General features: G+C 38.9%; 1 protein-coding gene across 1 annotated transcript; it reads left to right on the top strand.

Annotated features, from left to right (window-relative positions):
* The first annotated feature begins 3,942 nt into the window (after positions 1 to 3,942).
* Positions 3,943 to 16,145, top strand: LECT2 (leukocyte cell derived chemotaxin 2). The gene is made up of 4 exons (XM_069592112.2): positions 3,943 to 4,266; positions 6,199 to 6,295; positions 7,867 to 8,012; positions 15,887 to 16,145. The coding sequence occupies exons 1-4, from the start codon at positions 4,221 to 4,223 to the stop codon at positions 16,051 to 16,053; spliced, it is 456 nt and encodes a 151-aa protein (XP_069448213.1). The 5' UTR covers positions 3,943 to 4,220; the 3' UTR covers positions 16,054 to 16,145.
* The last annotated feature ends 15 nt before the right edge of the window (positions 16,146 to 16,160 follow it).

Below are 16,160 nucleotides of genomic sequence, written 5' to 3'. Positions count from 1 at the left end.
TGACCCCATGGACTGCAGCCTACCAGGCTCCTCTGTCCATGGGATTTTCCAGGCAAGAGTACTGGAGTGGGGTGCCATTGCCTTCTCCGATATACATAGGTGGTGAAAAGTTGTGATATAATGCATGGAGCACAGCCAGATACTCTGTGATGATTTAAAGGGGTGGGATGGGGTAAGGGGAGGAAGGCTCAAGAAGGAGGTGATATATGTATAATTACGGCTTATTTGCATTGTTCTCCAATTAAAAACTAAATTAAAAAAAACAATTTCATTTATAATGGATTAAAAGGAATAAAACACTTAGTAATACACTTAACTAAAGAAGTGCAAGATATATACTGTGGAACTGCAAAACTTATTGAAAGAAATTAAAGAGAACCTAAATAAATGGAAAGACCTCCCTGCCATGTTCAAAGGTTGTAAGACTTTATAATGTTAAAATGGCAATCAGATTCAACTCAATCTCTATTAAAATTTCATCTACCTTTTAATTTGGTTCAGTAACTGACAAGATAATTCTAAAAGTAACATTGAAATGCAAAGGATCCAGAATAACCAAAACAATTTTGAAAAAGTAGAAAAAGCTGGAAGACTCATATTTCCAGATTTCAATATTTATGATAAAGCTACAAATCAAATCTGTGTGGTACTTCCATAGGATATACATAGAGATCAGTGAAATAGAACTGAGAGTCTAGAACAGCCAAATTAATTTGGACAAGGGTTCCAAGAAAATTAAATGGGGGGAATAATAGTCTTTTTAATAAAAAATGTTGAAAGAACTGGCCACCTACATACAAAAAAATATAAATTTGAACCCTCTACTTCATCCCATACAAAACAGTTAACTCGAAATGGATCAAAAACCTAAATGCAAGAGATAAAATTATAACATTATTAGAATAAAACATAGGCATAAATCTTCATGACTTTGGATTAGATAACTATTTCTTAATATGACATCTAAAGCATGAGTAGCCAAAGCAGGAGGAAGATATATTTAACTTCATTAAAACTAAAAGCTTCTATGATTCAAAGGACACTATCAAGAAAATGAAAAGACAACCCACATATGGGAAAAGAGTATTTGTAAATCATCTGTCTAACAAAGATTCTGTGTCCAGAATAGATAAAGAACCCTTACAACTCAACAATAGAAAGATAAATAATCCATTTTAAAACTGGGCAAAGGATTTAAATAGACATTTAAAAAACAAAGAAAATAGACAAAAGGGCAAAAAGCACATGAAAAGATGTTCATCAGTTATGAGAGAAATTCGAGTCAAAACCACAACTATATACTACTTTATATCCACTAGGATAGCTATAATTAAAAAGACAGACAATAACAAGTGTTGGTGAGGATGCAGAGAAATTGCAACTCAGTGCTGGTAGGAATGCAAACTGATGCAGCCACTTTGGAAAACCATTTAATAGTTCCTCAAAAGCTAAATACAGAGATACCATACGACCCAGCAATCCCACTCTTAGGTATATGCCCAAGAGAACTGAAAACATATGTCCAGATAAAAACTTGTACATGAATGTTCATAGTAGTGTTATTCGTAATAGTCCAAAGTGGAGATAATCCAACTGTTCATCAACTGATGAATGGAGCAACAAAACAGAGTCTGTTCATTCAATGGAATATCGAGTCATAAAAAAGAAATAAAGTACTCACACATGGTAAAATGTGAATGAACCCCGAAAACATTATGCTAAGTGAAAGAAGCCAGACATGAAAAATCACATATTCTCTGATTTCATACTTAGTTCATATCAATATAGGAAAAGAACAGTTTTATCACCACTGCCCTCAAATTTGAATTATAGCCAGTTTTGCATTTCTTCTCATCTCGGGTCTCCCTGCTACTACTACTACTACTACTGCTACTACTACTACTACTACTACTACTACTACTACTACTAAGTCGCTTCAGTTGTGTCCGACTCTCTGTGAGTGAAATGCTAAGAAAAAAAATAAAAAGATCAAGGCATAAGGTACAAGTCGGGGCACAGTTGGTGGAGGTGGGGGTGGTGTCAGGGGGCTGGGGGTGAGTAGGAGAGAAATGTGAAACCAACTTACAGTGCTGATAGCTGACTACATCTTGCAAAAGTTGCTGCTGCTGCTGCCAAGTCGCTTCAGTCGTGTCCGACTCTGCGCGACCCCAGAGACGGCAGCCCACCAGGCTCCCCCGTCCCTGGGATTCTCCAGGCAAGAACACTGGAGTGGGTTGCCATTTCCTTCTCCAATGCATGAAAGTGAAAAGTGAAAGTGAAGTCGCTCAGTTGTGTCTGACTCTTAGCGACCCCATGGACTGCAGCCGAACAGGCTCCTCCATCCATGGGATTTTCCAGGCAAGAGTACTGGAGTGGGGTGCCATTGCCTTCTCTGCTTGAAAAAGTTAAATACCCATAATTGTAGCCCAACAAGAATTTGTTATTCCACATGTATTTCTTTATGAAGTATAGCTTAGAGAAGATAAAGCTGTCTATTAACAGATCAGTGTTTCTAATCAAAAGGCTTCTATCATGTAGCAACCATCTGATTGTACCTTATAACCACTGGTTATACAAAAAGAACAATGACAGTGCCTTCTGGTCCTGAGAGCCCATTTCTAAATGGACACTTGCCAGCTTTGCTCAGAACAAATCTTTAGTTAGCTAGCTTATAAACAATATTTGCTTTAACTCCCATATTATTTCCTTAAACATAATGGAGTTTAATTATTGTATTCAATAATTAACATTATAATTATTGGAAGCTGGTAATTTTTTATGTAAATTTAGGAATATAGTTTAAGTAATTTAACATGCTGATTCCCATCATGATGTTTAAAAAATTGTCAGTTAACACCTAGACAAATTTAATTCAACATGTTCTTCATTCTAGTTACAAAGAAACTGTTAGGTATACTTTAGATTGGGCTTCCCAGGTGGCACTAGAGGTAAAGAACCTGCCAATGTAGGAGACATAAGAGACGCAGGTTCCATCCCTGGGTCAGGAAGATCCCCTGGAGAAGGGAATGGCAACCCACTCCAATATTTCTGCCTGGAGAATCCCGTAGACAGAGGAGCTTTGTGGGCTACAGTCCATAGGGCACAGAGTCGGACATGACTGAAGTGACTTAGCACAGCACAGCATACTTCCTACCAAGGATTCACAACTTTGGCATGATGAACATTTTGGGCCAGATAATTCTTTGCCCTGGGGTATGTTCTATGTCTGGTATGATGTTTAGCAGTATCCCTGGCCTCTGCCCACTATGTTCCAACAGCGTCTGTGTAGCAGTGACAACCAAAAACATTTCTGGACACTGCCAAGTGTTTCCTGAGGGACAAAATTATTCTGGGTGAGAACCACTGCTGTGGATAAATGACCAATGCCTAAGAGAGAATCTCTTTAGATGATTCTAACACAGCAAAACTTCCCCTCTTCCCCATAGGTTTGAATCCCAAATCTGGTACGTCCTCCCCATGTGGTCTTGAGTGAATTCACCTACTCAAACTGCGCCTTTGTTTTCTCTTCTGGAAAATGGGAATGACAATATATATTCCAACTGCTATTATACTCCATCATATGACTGTATCATTCATCCTTTTCTCTACTTATGGGTACTGTGGATGTTAATTTTTCATTATTACAAACTAGCAAACATCTAAAGTCACATATTTAAAGAAGGATAATTTTCTCAAAATTATAAAAGCATTTGCAAACATTACACAGATAAAATTAACTGATTCTCCAAAAAAACCCAAGGGACATACTAAAGACTACACTATAGAAGGTCATACATTATTCACCTTCTTTTCTGAAATACACCCTATCCAGGGAACGAAAGAGATCTACTAGCAGACAATATTAATTATTCACTTTCTCATGTGGATATCCTCCCCCACCAGTCACAGCCCAGAGAAAAGCCACTCTTACCCAGCCTTATCACGTCTGTTAATATTTAGTCAGCATTTCCAATAAAGTTAGCTTCTTCAGATGAAAAGCTTTTACGTAGGTCCTACATAGCCGTCCACAGAGTATTAAAATCTGACTCCTTCCATTCTCATAAATTTTTGGGTCTCGTACCAAACTGAAGATATGAGAGATGCAGAATGCTAAGGTTAAATAGCTAGATAATACTAATTCAGACTGGAATATTCTTCACAGAGTGCGTGGGGGAAGCCTAAGGGTCAGAGGAAGAAGCATTCTAGAGAGACAAAGACAAATGTTTTCCACAGGAACCCTCCTTCTGGCTGCTCTGATTTCACCTGGTAAGTCAAAATTACTGTCTTAGAATTCTGGCTGACTTTTAAAAATCGATTCCAAGGATAGATTTGAAAGGCATTAACATTACAACCACAACAGAAACGTATATTTGGTTATTAACAGTGGAATAGGAAGCAAAGCTGAAATAGAGGCACCAACGCAGAGAACGAGCATATGGGCACCAAGAGGGTAACAGCAGGGTGGGATGAACTGGGAGACTGAGAATGACATGTATACACTACCACGTATAAACCAGAAATCTAATGAGAACCTACCGTATTGCATAGGGGAAAAAGCAGCTTTGTCTCTGTGCAGAACATGCACTGTTAACTTTAAAAATGCATTCCAATAAACATTAGGTACAGACATATATTATTTGATTCCGCTTATATGAGGTAACTAGAATAGTCAAGTTCATAGAAGGTATGCTGGTAGATGCTGTTGGTGGGGGGCGGTGAGGGGAGTGGGGAGTTGGTGTTTACTGGGGACCAAGTTTCCATTTGGGAGGGTGAACAGCTGGGAGATGGATGATGAAGAGTTGCACAACAATATGAATGTACTTCGTGCCACAGAAATGCACAGTTAGATACGGTTAACACAGTATGTTTTATGTGACTTTTACCACAATTTAAAAAAAAAAGCAGAATAGGAAGAATACACAAGGTCAGAAGTGGTTATCAATGATTTCCACCTGAATGTTCTATTTATTTAATGAGAGAAGCAGAAAAGAAAAAACAATCATCTTAGTTTGGAATTAATTGGAACAAAATTAGAAAATAAAGTTTGTATGAGAATCTGATTTAGAAAACCCCTGACACAAAAATTGGTATGGATTAGGACAAGGGGAACACTCTCCTGTCATAGCAAAAGAGCAAATGAATACATTAATAAACTACTATATGCCTCAATTCTGAAGGATAACTATTAGGGCCAAAGTGACTTGAAGCTTGGTCCAAAGGCATAAGACTTGTGAAACCACCTTTTAGAGGTATATTCAAGAATATGCTTAATGGTCATATCCTGTAGCTTCTTTTCATAACACATATATTAATGAATAGCAAAACACCTTTAAATATAATCAACAACCAAATTAGCAGATTCCTGCTTTTGCTTCCATTTTTGTTAGTTTGCTTTGAAGTAAAACAATGAGTTTCTTAATGCAACTCTCTGTGAATATAAATAACTAGAAATCCAGGAAACAATTTAAAGGAACATTTATCAAATCCTTACTCTAATAACGAGCAGTTGCACAGAACGTTTGCACAAAACACATGAAGACAGCCAGCCCCCTCCCTCCATGTGTTATGGCTTCTCAATTTTTCAAATAATTGTTATTACTCACTTTCCCACCTTCTCTTCACACTCCACTCTAGGCTAAATTACTTTGACATGTTCTTATTTCTAAGAATCTCCTCTTCTATGTTAGCGAATATGAAAGAGATCCATTTCGTGTTAAATAAACTTTGCTAACTCATAGTTTGTTTTTCCTTAAATTCAAACATCTTCTTGGATCAAGACTAAAAATAAAGAACATTTCAAAGTTACTCTAGAATCACTTCTTTGAGCCATGATGTTCAATTATTTTGTTTAACCTAAACATAGAGGTCCCCACTCCAAGTCATAAGCAAAGAAAAAAACACAATCTACAACATTGTTTGGTGGATAATATAAAACAAATAATAACAATAAAGGTGAATACTTGTAAATAAATTTACAAATACTCTACACGTCAGAAAACAAACTTCCATGGCCAGGGAAAAAAGGGCCATTTTATAGCTGAACCAGGAATTAAAGGCAGGCCACCCCATAAACTACAGAAAAAATCAGAGAATAAGTATAATGAAAAGAGAATTTTTGAATCTACTGGGAGACATGAGGGTGATGGACATTGGGACTATGTGGTCAGGAAAGCTGCTTCTCGTGTTTCTCCTTTTCAGCACTGGCTGGACCATGGGCTATTATCTGTGCTGGCAAGTCTTCCAATGAGATCCGGACATGTGATGCTCATGGCTGTGGCCAGTACACGGCTCAGAGGTAATGGGATTTCACACGTGCACTCTTTCAGCTCAACCTCTTTGCTCAGTGTCCTTGCTGTAAGTTTCCACCAGTGCTCACCATCCTTTCCCTTCTGACAGCAGGAAAATTCAGAGGCAAAACCAGTTACATTACCATGTCTGGAGCAACTTCCAAGAACAGGGCTTCAGCTGTGGGCTCTGAACTGAGAACAGAGCACTGAATAAGGACCACAGAGAGGAGAGCCGTGTTTTCTCTCTCAATGTTTTCATACGTTGACTCATCTCACCTGGATTTTCCAAAGTGAAAACCAAACTTTACCATCCCATTTTATAGAAGAGGAACTTGAACTGGGGCACCACCAAAGGGTTGAGGCACCGGCCAAACACAGTTTAAGGTGGCTAAAGGCTGGGGAACTAGGATTCAGGCCTTTAGCTCTTGTTGCCAGCAGACCATGGTATTGCTGACCCAGGCTTTGTGAGGTAAATTCCAAAGGCTGGCCCTAAGCAGGTAATCTCTTCCAGACAGCGAGGGACATACTATGAATTTTCAACAATTCCAAGTACTACTTAGGGAGTGCCACTTTCTGATGAAACAGCAACATGTCCAGCTGCATTTGGAGAGGGAAATGGCAACCCACTCCAGTACTCTTGCCTGGAAAATCCCATGGACAGAGGAGTCGGGTGGGCTACAGTCCATGGGGTCGCAATGAGTCGAACACGACTAAGTGTGTATAGCACACACACCAACTGCATTACCAATCACCACGCTAATCACAGAACTCTCACTCACACAGATACTATTCACAAAGCAACCTCACATACATGGAATAGAGCTGAGAAATGGGACACGGGGGGGAATGGCCCCTGAATTGCCAAAATTAAGGCTCAGTTAGTTCATAAACCCTAAAGTTTATGCACTTGACTCATTCAATAACTTACTGGCTCCTCACGTGGAGCCTGCTCTATGTTGCCATACACATAATGCTAACAATCCTGGTGAATCTGACTCTCAGGAGGCCTATTAGAAGGGAGAAGAGCCTGGTAAGAGCAGGAAGAGTGAGGACTGTTAGAGGCAACCTCAGGAAACCTTGCAACCTGGGATCATTTTGCATTTGTGCTCCACAGAGTTTAATAAATGCAGGAGGTATCCGTCACTATATTAAAATGTCATATACAATAAATGATCTGTATGGATCACTGAGAGAGAAAAAAAAGACTATGATTCTTTTTATATAATAGGTTCCCATAAAAAGTCAACTCTTTTCTAAGTGGTCTTGCAGATGTAAAGATTCAGGTAACATTTACTTATATTGATTGCCTCATCTCTCCCAGATGCCATATATTAATAATGGCTAACATTTTTTTAAAACACTTCTTGTGTACCAAATACTATCTTACATGCTTTAACCTTTACATGATTATGAATACCTGGAAAGAGGGAGATGAAAACTGACTGAACAGAGTGAGGAAACCTGGGACATCCCAACATTTTTGATACCCTGGACTGGGTACCGTGGGTTAACCCTTGTTCCTGGGCAATAAAATTCCCAGGGCAGTTCTTTAGTCTGTTCATTCTTATTTACATCGCAGAAATCAGAAGCTTCACCAGGGTGTAGATGTCCTGTGCTCAGATGGCTCTACTGTTTATGCACCTTTCACCGGAAAGATCATGGGCCAGGAAAAACCTTATAAAAACAAAAATGCCATCAATAATGGTGTTCGGATCTCTGGAAGAGGTAAGAAGTGGTGTATGTACCTGGGGCATATAGTGGAGATCTCTAATGCTTATTTAATGTGTATTCTATACAGAGAAGTTTCATTCTTCTTTCAAAGGAACAAAACCTAGGAACTAAAGGACAAGGGTACTATCCTAAAACAGCCCACACATTTTCCAAGACATTTCACCACTTTCACTACAGTCATCTTTTTCATACATACACTCCCCACCTAGCTCTATATCTGACTGGGGCACTTTCCTCCTGAGGTCCACATGGCTTTGCTTAACATTCTCCAAGCAAAATCACTTTCAGCAATATTAGCTATAATGAATAGATGCTTTCACTTACCAGTTCCACAACTGGAAAATGTTGGCATTTCTGCAAGAGCTGATGTGAACTATTTTCAAATGTTCAGCTGTACATGTGTCTAGTGGTGAAAGTCAAGTCCGAAGCTGTAAAGAACAATATTGCCTAGGAACCTGGAATGTTAGGTCCGTGAATCAAGGTAAATTGGATGTGGTCAAGCAGGAGATGGCAAGACTGAACATAAATATTTTAGGAATCAGTGAACTAAAATGGACGGGAATGGTCAAATTTAATTCAGATGACCATTATACCTATTACTGTGGGCAAGAACCACTTAGAAGAAATGGAATAGCCCTCATAGTCAGAAAGAGTCTGAAATGCAGTACTTGAGTGCAATCTCAAAAACAAAAGAATGATCTCAGTTGATTTCCAAGACAAACCATTCAATATCACACTAATCCAAGTCTATGCCCCAACCACTGATGCTGAAGGTGAAGTTCATCAGTTCTATGAAGACTGACAAGACCTTCTAGAACTAACACCAAAAAAAAGATGTCCTTTTCATCACAGAGCACTGGAATGCAAAAGTAGGAAGTCAAGAGATACCTGGAACAACAGGCAAGTTTGGCCTTGGAGTACAAAATGAAGCAGAGCAAAGGCTAACAGAATATTGTCAAGAGAATACACTGGTCATAGCAAATTCCCTTTTCCAACAACGCAAGAGGCAGCTGTACACATGGACATTACTAGGTAGTCAATATGAAAATCTATTATGTTCTTTGCAGCCAAAGATGAAGAAGTGCTATACCATCAGCAAAAATGAGACATGGAGCTGACTGTGGCTCAGATCATGAACTCCTTATTGTAAAATTCAGGCTTACATTGAAGAAAGCAGGGAAAACCACTAGGCCATTCAGATATAACCTAAAGCAAATCCCTGATGATTATACAGTAGAAGTGACAAATAGATTCAAGGGATTAGATCTGGAGACAGAGTGCCTGAAGAACTATGGACAGAGGTTTATAACACTATATAGGAGGTAGTGACAGAAACAATCCCAAAGAAACAGAAATGCAAGAAGGCAAAGTGGTTGTCTGAGGAGGCCTTAAAATAGCTGAGAAGAGAAAAGAAGAAAAGTGAAAAGCAAAGGAGAAAGGCAAAGATAAACTCAGCTGAGTGCACAGTTCAGAGAATAGAAAGGAGAGATAAGAAGGCCTTCTTAAATGAATAATGCCAGGGAATAGAGGAAAATAGAGAAATAGAGGAAAAAATAGAATGGGTAAGACTAAAGATCTCTTTAAAAAAAAAAAAGGAAGTATCAAGGGAACGTTTCATGCAAGAATGGGGCATAATAAAGGACAGAAACGGTAAGCTAAAGCAGAAGAGATTAAGAAGAGGTGGCAAGAACACACAGAAGAACTACACAAGAAAAGTCCTGATGACCCAGAGAATCACGATGATATGGTCACTCACCTAGAGGCAGACATCTTGGGGTATGAAGTCAAGTGGGCCTTGCGAAGCATTACTAAAAACAAAGCTAGTGGAGGTGACAGAATTCCAGCTGAGCTACTTAAAATCCTAAAAGATGATGCTGTTAAAGTGCTGTACTCAACGTGTCAGCAAATTTGGAAAACTCAACAGTGGCCACAGGACTGGAAAAGGTCAGCTTTCGTTCCAGTCCCAAAGGGCAATGCCAAAGATCATGCAAACTGCCGTACAGTTGCACTCATTTCACATGCTAGCAAGGTTATGCTTAAAATCCTTCAAGCTAGGCTTCAGCAGTACACGAACCAGGAACTTTCAGGTGTATAAGCTGGGTTTCGAAGAGGCAGAGGAACCAGAAATCAAATTGAAACATTTGTTTTATCATGGAGAAAGAAAGAGAGTTTCAGAAAAACATCTGCTTCATTGACTAGGCTAAAGTCTTTAACTGTGTCACTCACAATGAACGGTGGAAAATTCTTAAAGAGATGGGAATAACAGACCACCTTACCTGCCTCCTGAGAAAGCTGTATGTGGGTCAGGAATAAACAGTTAGAACTGGATATGGGAACAACTGACTGGTTCAAAATTGAGAAAGCAGTATGAGAAGGTTATGTATTGTCACCCTGCTAATTTAACTTATATGCAGAGTACATTATGTGAAATGCCAGGCTGGATGAATCACAAGCTGAAATCAAGATGGCTGGGAGAAATATCAACAACCTCAGGTATGCAGATGATACCACTCTTATAGTAGAAAGTGAAGAGGAACTAAAGAGCCTCTTGATGAAAGTGAAAGAGGAGGGTGAAAAAACCGGCTTAAAACTCAACATTCAAAAAACTAAGATCATGGCATCCAGTGCCATCACTTCATGGCAAAGAGATGGGGAAAAGCTGTAAGCAGTGACAGATTTTATTTTCTTGGGCTCCAAAATCACTGTGGATGGTGACTGCAGCCATAAAGTTTAAAAAAAAACACTTGCTCCTTGAAGGAAAACTATGACAAACCTAGACAGTGTATTAAAAAGCAGAGATATCACTTTGCCAACAAAGGTCCATACAGTCAAAGCTATGGCTTTTCCAGTAGTCATGTAGAGATGTGATAGCTGGACCATAAAGAAGGCTGAGTGCCGAAGAATTGATGCTTTTGAACTGTGGGGCTGGAGAACTCTTTAGAGTCCCCTGGATTGAAAGAAGATCAAATCCTGAAGGTAATCAACCCGGAACATTTATTGGAAGGACTGATGCTGAAGCTGAAGCTCTAATACTTTTGCCACCAGAAGCGAAGAGCCGAATCAACGGAAAAGATCCTGATGCTGGGAAGGATTGAAGGCAAAAGGAGAAGAGGGTGACAGAGGATGAGATGGTTAGATAGCATCACCAATTTAATGGACATGAATTTAAGCAAACTCCGGGAGATAGTGGAGGACAGACGGGCCTGGTGTGCTACGGTCCAAAGGGTCGCAGAGAGTGGGACACAACTTAGCAACTGAACAAAAACATTTTCAGAAGCTCTGTTCCAGGTAAGGTCAGGTCTCCTGGTACTTCAGGCCCTAGGCTTCTTACTTGGTTGTTTTACATCTACTGCAGTAGAACATACACACAGCAGAGTGCACAAAGCAAAAATGGCCAGCTCTATGAATTTCCACAAAGCAAGCACACCCGTGTAACCTGCTGGCTACACTATTTCAAGAAAAAGTACAACAGCAGCAGCCCAGAGGCCCCTTGTACTACCTTTTAGGTTTTTTGTGTTTTTGCCTAGTTTTTGAAAATGACTTAAATAGAATTAAACAGCATATACTCTTGAGTGGGGGCCTTCTTTTATTACCATATTTGCAAGATTCATTCATATTTGTGAGATTCACTCGTTATTTACCTATAGCATCCACTGCATGCATGTATGTTTATTTATTTAATCATGCTCTAAATGGACATTTGGGCAGTATCCAGTTTTAGGCAATTAGGAAAATGCTACTATGAACTTTCTAGTACATGTCTTTTCATGAACATAAATTTGCATTCCTGCTGGGGGTGGGTTCAGTGACACTCCTCTCACCAAGCCTATGAGAAACACTTTGCTAGGGAGGCCACGTCCTTAAGGAGCTATCTGGAGGCCATCTTCTCTAGGCTTGAAATAAGAGAAACTACTGCCATTGAAAGGACTCCACTGAGCAGTCAAGGTCGGCATGGCTACCCAGTAGGGAGCAGAGATGAAACAGTCATCAGATGCATCAGAATCAAGGATCTATGGCATTGTCTGGTTAATCACGGTGACCTAGAACCAAATAGATGGGCAGCGTTCTAAAGCTTTATTTGATTTGTGTAAAAGGAAACACTCTAGGTCTGATGAACAAAAAATTCTGACCTCAATCAATTCTGGGTCTGAAAATCTTCCCCCAACGCTATCAATTGATTCCCAGACTTGAGTCAGTTTACAGTCCTGGGGCTCTCTTGAATGAAAGGGAGGCTGAGCCTTTCTAAGGAAGGGCTGTCACAAAGTCAAAAGTTTATGCTATAAACCTTACTTGTAGCCGCTCTCAAAGGGACCATCTCTAGACTTTTAGCAGGATGACTGCACACTGGAGATGAAGACACTTAAAACTGACACTAATTCCTAAAGACACAAAAGGCCACTGTGGTCCCTGACTAGGGCTTATGGAGTCAGGTGATCAAGACAGATTTTTGCTAGGGTCCATCTTACAAGTGGACCGAGTGCATCCACATGACCCCCTTGTAGTAACTTTCCCAGTCCAGAATGCATAGCTGGAATCAATACACTCAGCAACTGGCAGACGCTAGAGGAGATGCTGGGTCATTTGGCAGATGTATCTGCAGCACTGGCAGATACTGCCACCTGGATTCCCAAAGTGGTGCTAGCAGGTGTGTGTGAAATTTCCAGCTGCTCCATACACAACACTTGGCGTTACCTGCTTTACTCATTTCAGCCATTCTCACGAGTGTGTAATGGTATCTCCCTTAACTTTAATCTGCATTTCCCTATGGCTAATGGTATTGAGCCCTTTTCATATTTATTTGTAACATCAATACTGTCTTTTGTGAAGTGCCTCTTCATATATTTTGCAAAATGCCTAGAGTTTTCTTAGAGGTATGTGGGAGCTTTTTGTGTATTTTGGACACAAGTTCTTTGCCAAATATGTATTATAACTATCTTCTCCCATCTTCTGGATTCCTTTTTTCACTTTTCAAATGTTTTTTAATAAACCAAAATTATTATTTTAAATACACTCCAATTTAGTAATATCCTCCTTTACTGTTAACACGTTTTTATCACCTGTTTAAGACACATTTGCCCACCCTGAAGCCCTAAAGATATTCACCCTAGGCTTTTGTCTACAAGCGTTATTCCTTGACCTTTCATATTTAGATTTATAATCCATCTGGAATTGGCTTTTGTGTAAGAAATGAGAAGAATCAAATTCTTCTCCCTTACAGATAACCGACTCCATACCATTAACTTGCCAATACCGATTTCTCCTCACTGCACAGCAGTATCTTGTCATAAATCAAGGTCTGCATATATGTGGGTCTGTTTACGATCTTTCTACTGCGTTTCATTGGCCAGTTGGTTAATCTTCCAGCAGTACTGCACTGTCCTAATTATCTTAGCTATAAAATACATCTTCATCTCTAACAGTATAAATCTTCCAACTTTGCTCTGTTTTTCAGATTGCCTTGGCAAGTCCTGGGTTATCTGAATTTCCAAATAAATTACAGAAGCAGTTTGTCAATCTCCACCAAAAATCTTGCTGGGTCTTGGATTGGGTTTGCATTGATTATACAGATCAAACTGAGAAGAACTGATGTCTGAGAAGTAATGGGTCTTCCAGTCAATGAGCATGTTATATCTTCCAATTATTTAGGTCTTCTTGAACTGCTATACTAGTAGTTGTATTAGTACCAATGTAGGACTCTTGGACATATTCTGTTTAACTTATGTATATAAGATGCAGTTTATGGATTTCACTTAGATTTTCTACAGCAGTACTGTCCACCAATAGTAATAATAAAAGCCACATATGTAATCTTTTTTTTTTCCTTTACAATACTGTATTGGTTTTGCCATACATCAACATGAATCTGTCACGGGTGTACATAAGTTACCACTCCTGAACCCCCCTCCCACCTCCCTTCCCATACCATCTCTCTGGGTTATCCCAGTGCACCAGCCCCAAGCATGCTGTATCCTTCACCGAACCTAGGCTGGCAATTCATTTCTTATATGATACTATACGTGTTTCAATGCCATTCTCCCAAGTCATCCCGCCCTCTCCCTCTCCCACAGAGTCAAAAAGTCTGTTCTGTACATCTGTGTCTCTTTTGCTGTCTCGCATACAAGGTTATCGTTACCATCTTTTTAAATTCCATATATACGCATTAGTATACTGTATTGGTGTTTTTCTGTCTTACTTCACTCTGTGTATAATCAGCTCCAGTTTCATCCACCTCATTAGAACTGATTCAAATGTATTCTTTTTAATGGCTGAGTAATACTCCATTGTGTATATGTACCACAGCTTTCTTATCCATTCATCTGCTGATGGATATCTAGGTTGCTTCCATGTCCTGGCTATTATAAACAGTGCTGCGATGAACATCGGGGTACACGTGTCTCTTTCAATTCTAGTTTCTTTGGTGTGTATGCCCAGCAGTGGGATTGCTGGGTCATAAGGCAGTTCTATTTCCAGTTTTTTAAGGTATCTCCACGCTGTTCTCCATAGTGGCTGTACTGGTTTGCATTCCCACCAACAGTGTAAAAGGGTTCCCTTGTCTCCACACCCTCTCCAGCATTTATTGCTTGTAGACTTTTGTATTGCAGCCATTCCGACTGGTGTGAAATGGTACCTCATTGTGGTCTTGATTTGCATTTCTCTGATAATGAGTGATGTTGAGCATCTTTTCATGTGTTTGTTAGCCATCTGTAACCACATATGTAATCTTAATATTCCGGCATCCACATTAAATAAAGAGAAACTACAACTTAATTTTAATATTTTAAGATCTCCAAATTACCATTTCAAAATGCAATTAATATAAAATTAGTAATGCTTAACTTTGGGGGGGTACTGTCTTCAAAATCCAATGTGTATCTTATACTTAAAGTATATCTAATTCAAATTAGCTCCATTTCAAGTGCTGACTAGTCAGTGGCTAGCAGTGACTGTGCTGGACAGGATACTCCTATAGCCTTGCTTATGCTTTCTGTCCACCTGACCGGTTTGCACTGACACCAAATGTGTCGGAGTCTTCTACTACCACTGGCTTTCTATTTCTCCTTGTGTCTCCTGTAATGTCTCCTTTATAGGATTTTTGTGTTATATAATGATTTCTATGTTATTTAGTGCCTGGATAGTTTTAACTATTATATCTTGGTTGGATTTAGCATTATAATTGTCATTCTTTGTCTTGCTTCAATGCTTTTTGGCCTGAAGATAACAAGATCATAATCCTTGCTTTCCCTTTTCTTCCATTTGCAAGCTAAATCTTTCCCAGCCCTGAATTTTTATACCTTTTCAGTGACTGTCTAATTGTATACAGCACAGATTTTCATTTTGCTTTTCAAGCCAATATGAAAATCTTTTTAATACATGAATTAACATTTATAGATAACACTCATATATTTGGTCACAACACTGTTATTATTTTATAATTATGGTATTATAATGATATTATTTCTATTTCTCTGACAGGTCTTTTTTTTCTTCTGGTATTTAGAAAGCTTTGTATTCTTGTGCCTGTTATTTCTATTTTGCTTTGCTTTTAAAAGGCTAACTGTTTTATCAGAATCTGTCTTGAAGTTGACATTGTTCTGGGTCAATTTTTTCAGCTAGCTGGTGTTTCTCAGCTATTCTTCAATGGCTTTTTAGACTACTGATTTGAGCTTATTCTTCCTTCAGCATCTTGTAATTTTAGTCTTCATTTCTGATATGATTTTGTCATTTTCTTCTGTTCGCTCATTGAGTTCAATCAATCCTCTTTTCTTTTTGTCTTTTTATTAATTTCTGCTCTTCTTTAAAAAAAACCTTCTGATTCAAAGCTACTAAAACCTAGAAAATGAATAATTTTACTTCTTCTTTTCTTTTAGGTTTCTGCATTAAAATGTTCTACATCAAGCCAATTAAATATAAAGGTTCTATCAAGAAGGGAGAAAAACTGGGCACTCTGCTGCCCTTGCAAAAAGTTTATCCTGGAATACAGTCCCACATACATATTGAAAACTGTGACTTGAGTGATCCTACTGTGTACCTATAGATGGAGGACAAGCCGATCTTCTAAAAAGACAGCCATCTTCTTAAAACCTAGGCACCTATCCTGCTTTTCAATAAATTTGTGCTCAAAGAGAACCATGATGAATGAAA

Source organism: Ovis canadensis, chromosome 5, assembly GCF_042477335.2.
Source record: "Ovis canadensis isolate MfBH-ARS-UI-01 breed Bighorn chromosome 5, ARS-UI_OviCan_v2, whole genome shotgun sequence".
NCBI lineage: Eukaryota > Metazoa > Chordata > Mammalia > Artiodactyla > Bovidae > Ovis > Ovis canadensis.
The sequence above is the reverse complement of the archived record's forward strand: the minus strand, read 5'-3'. Positions and strand labels throughout refer to the sequence as shown.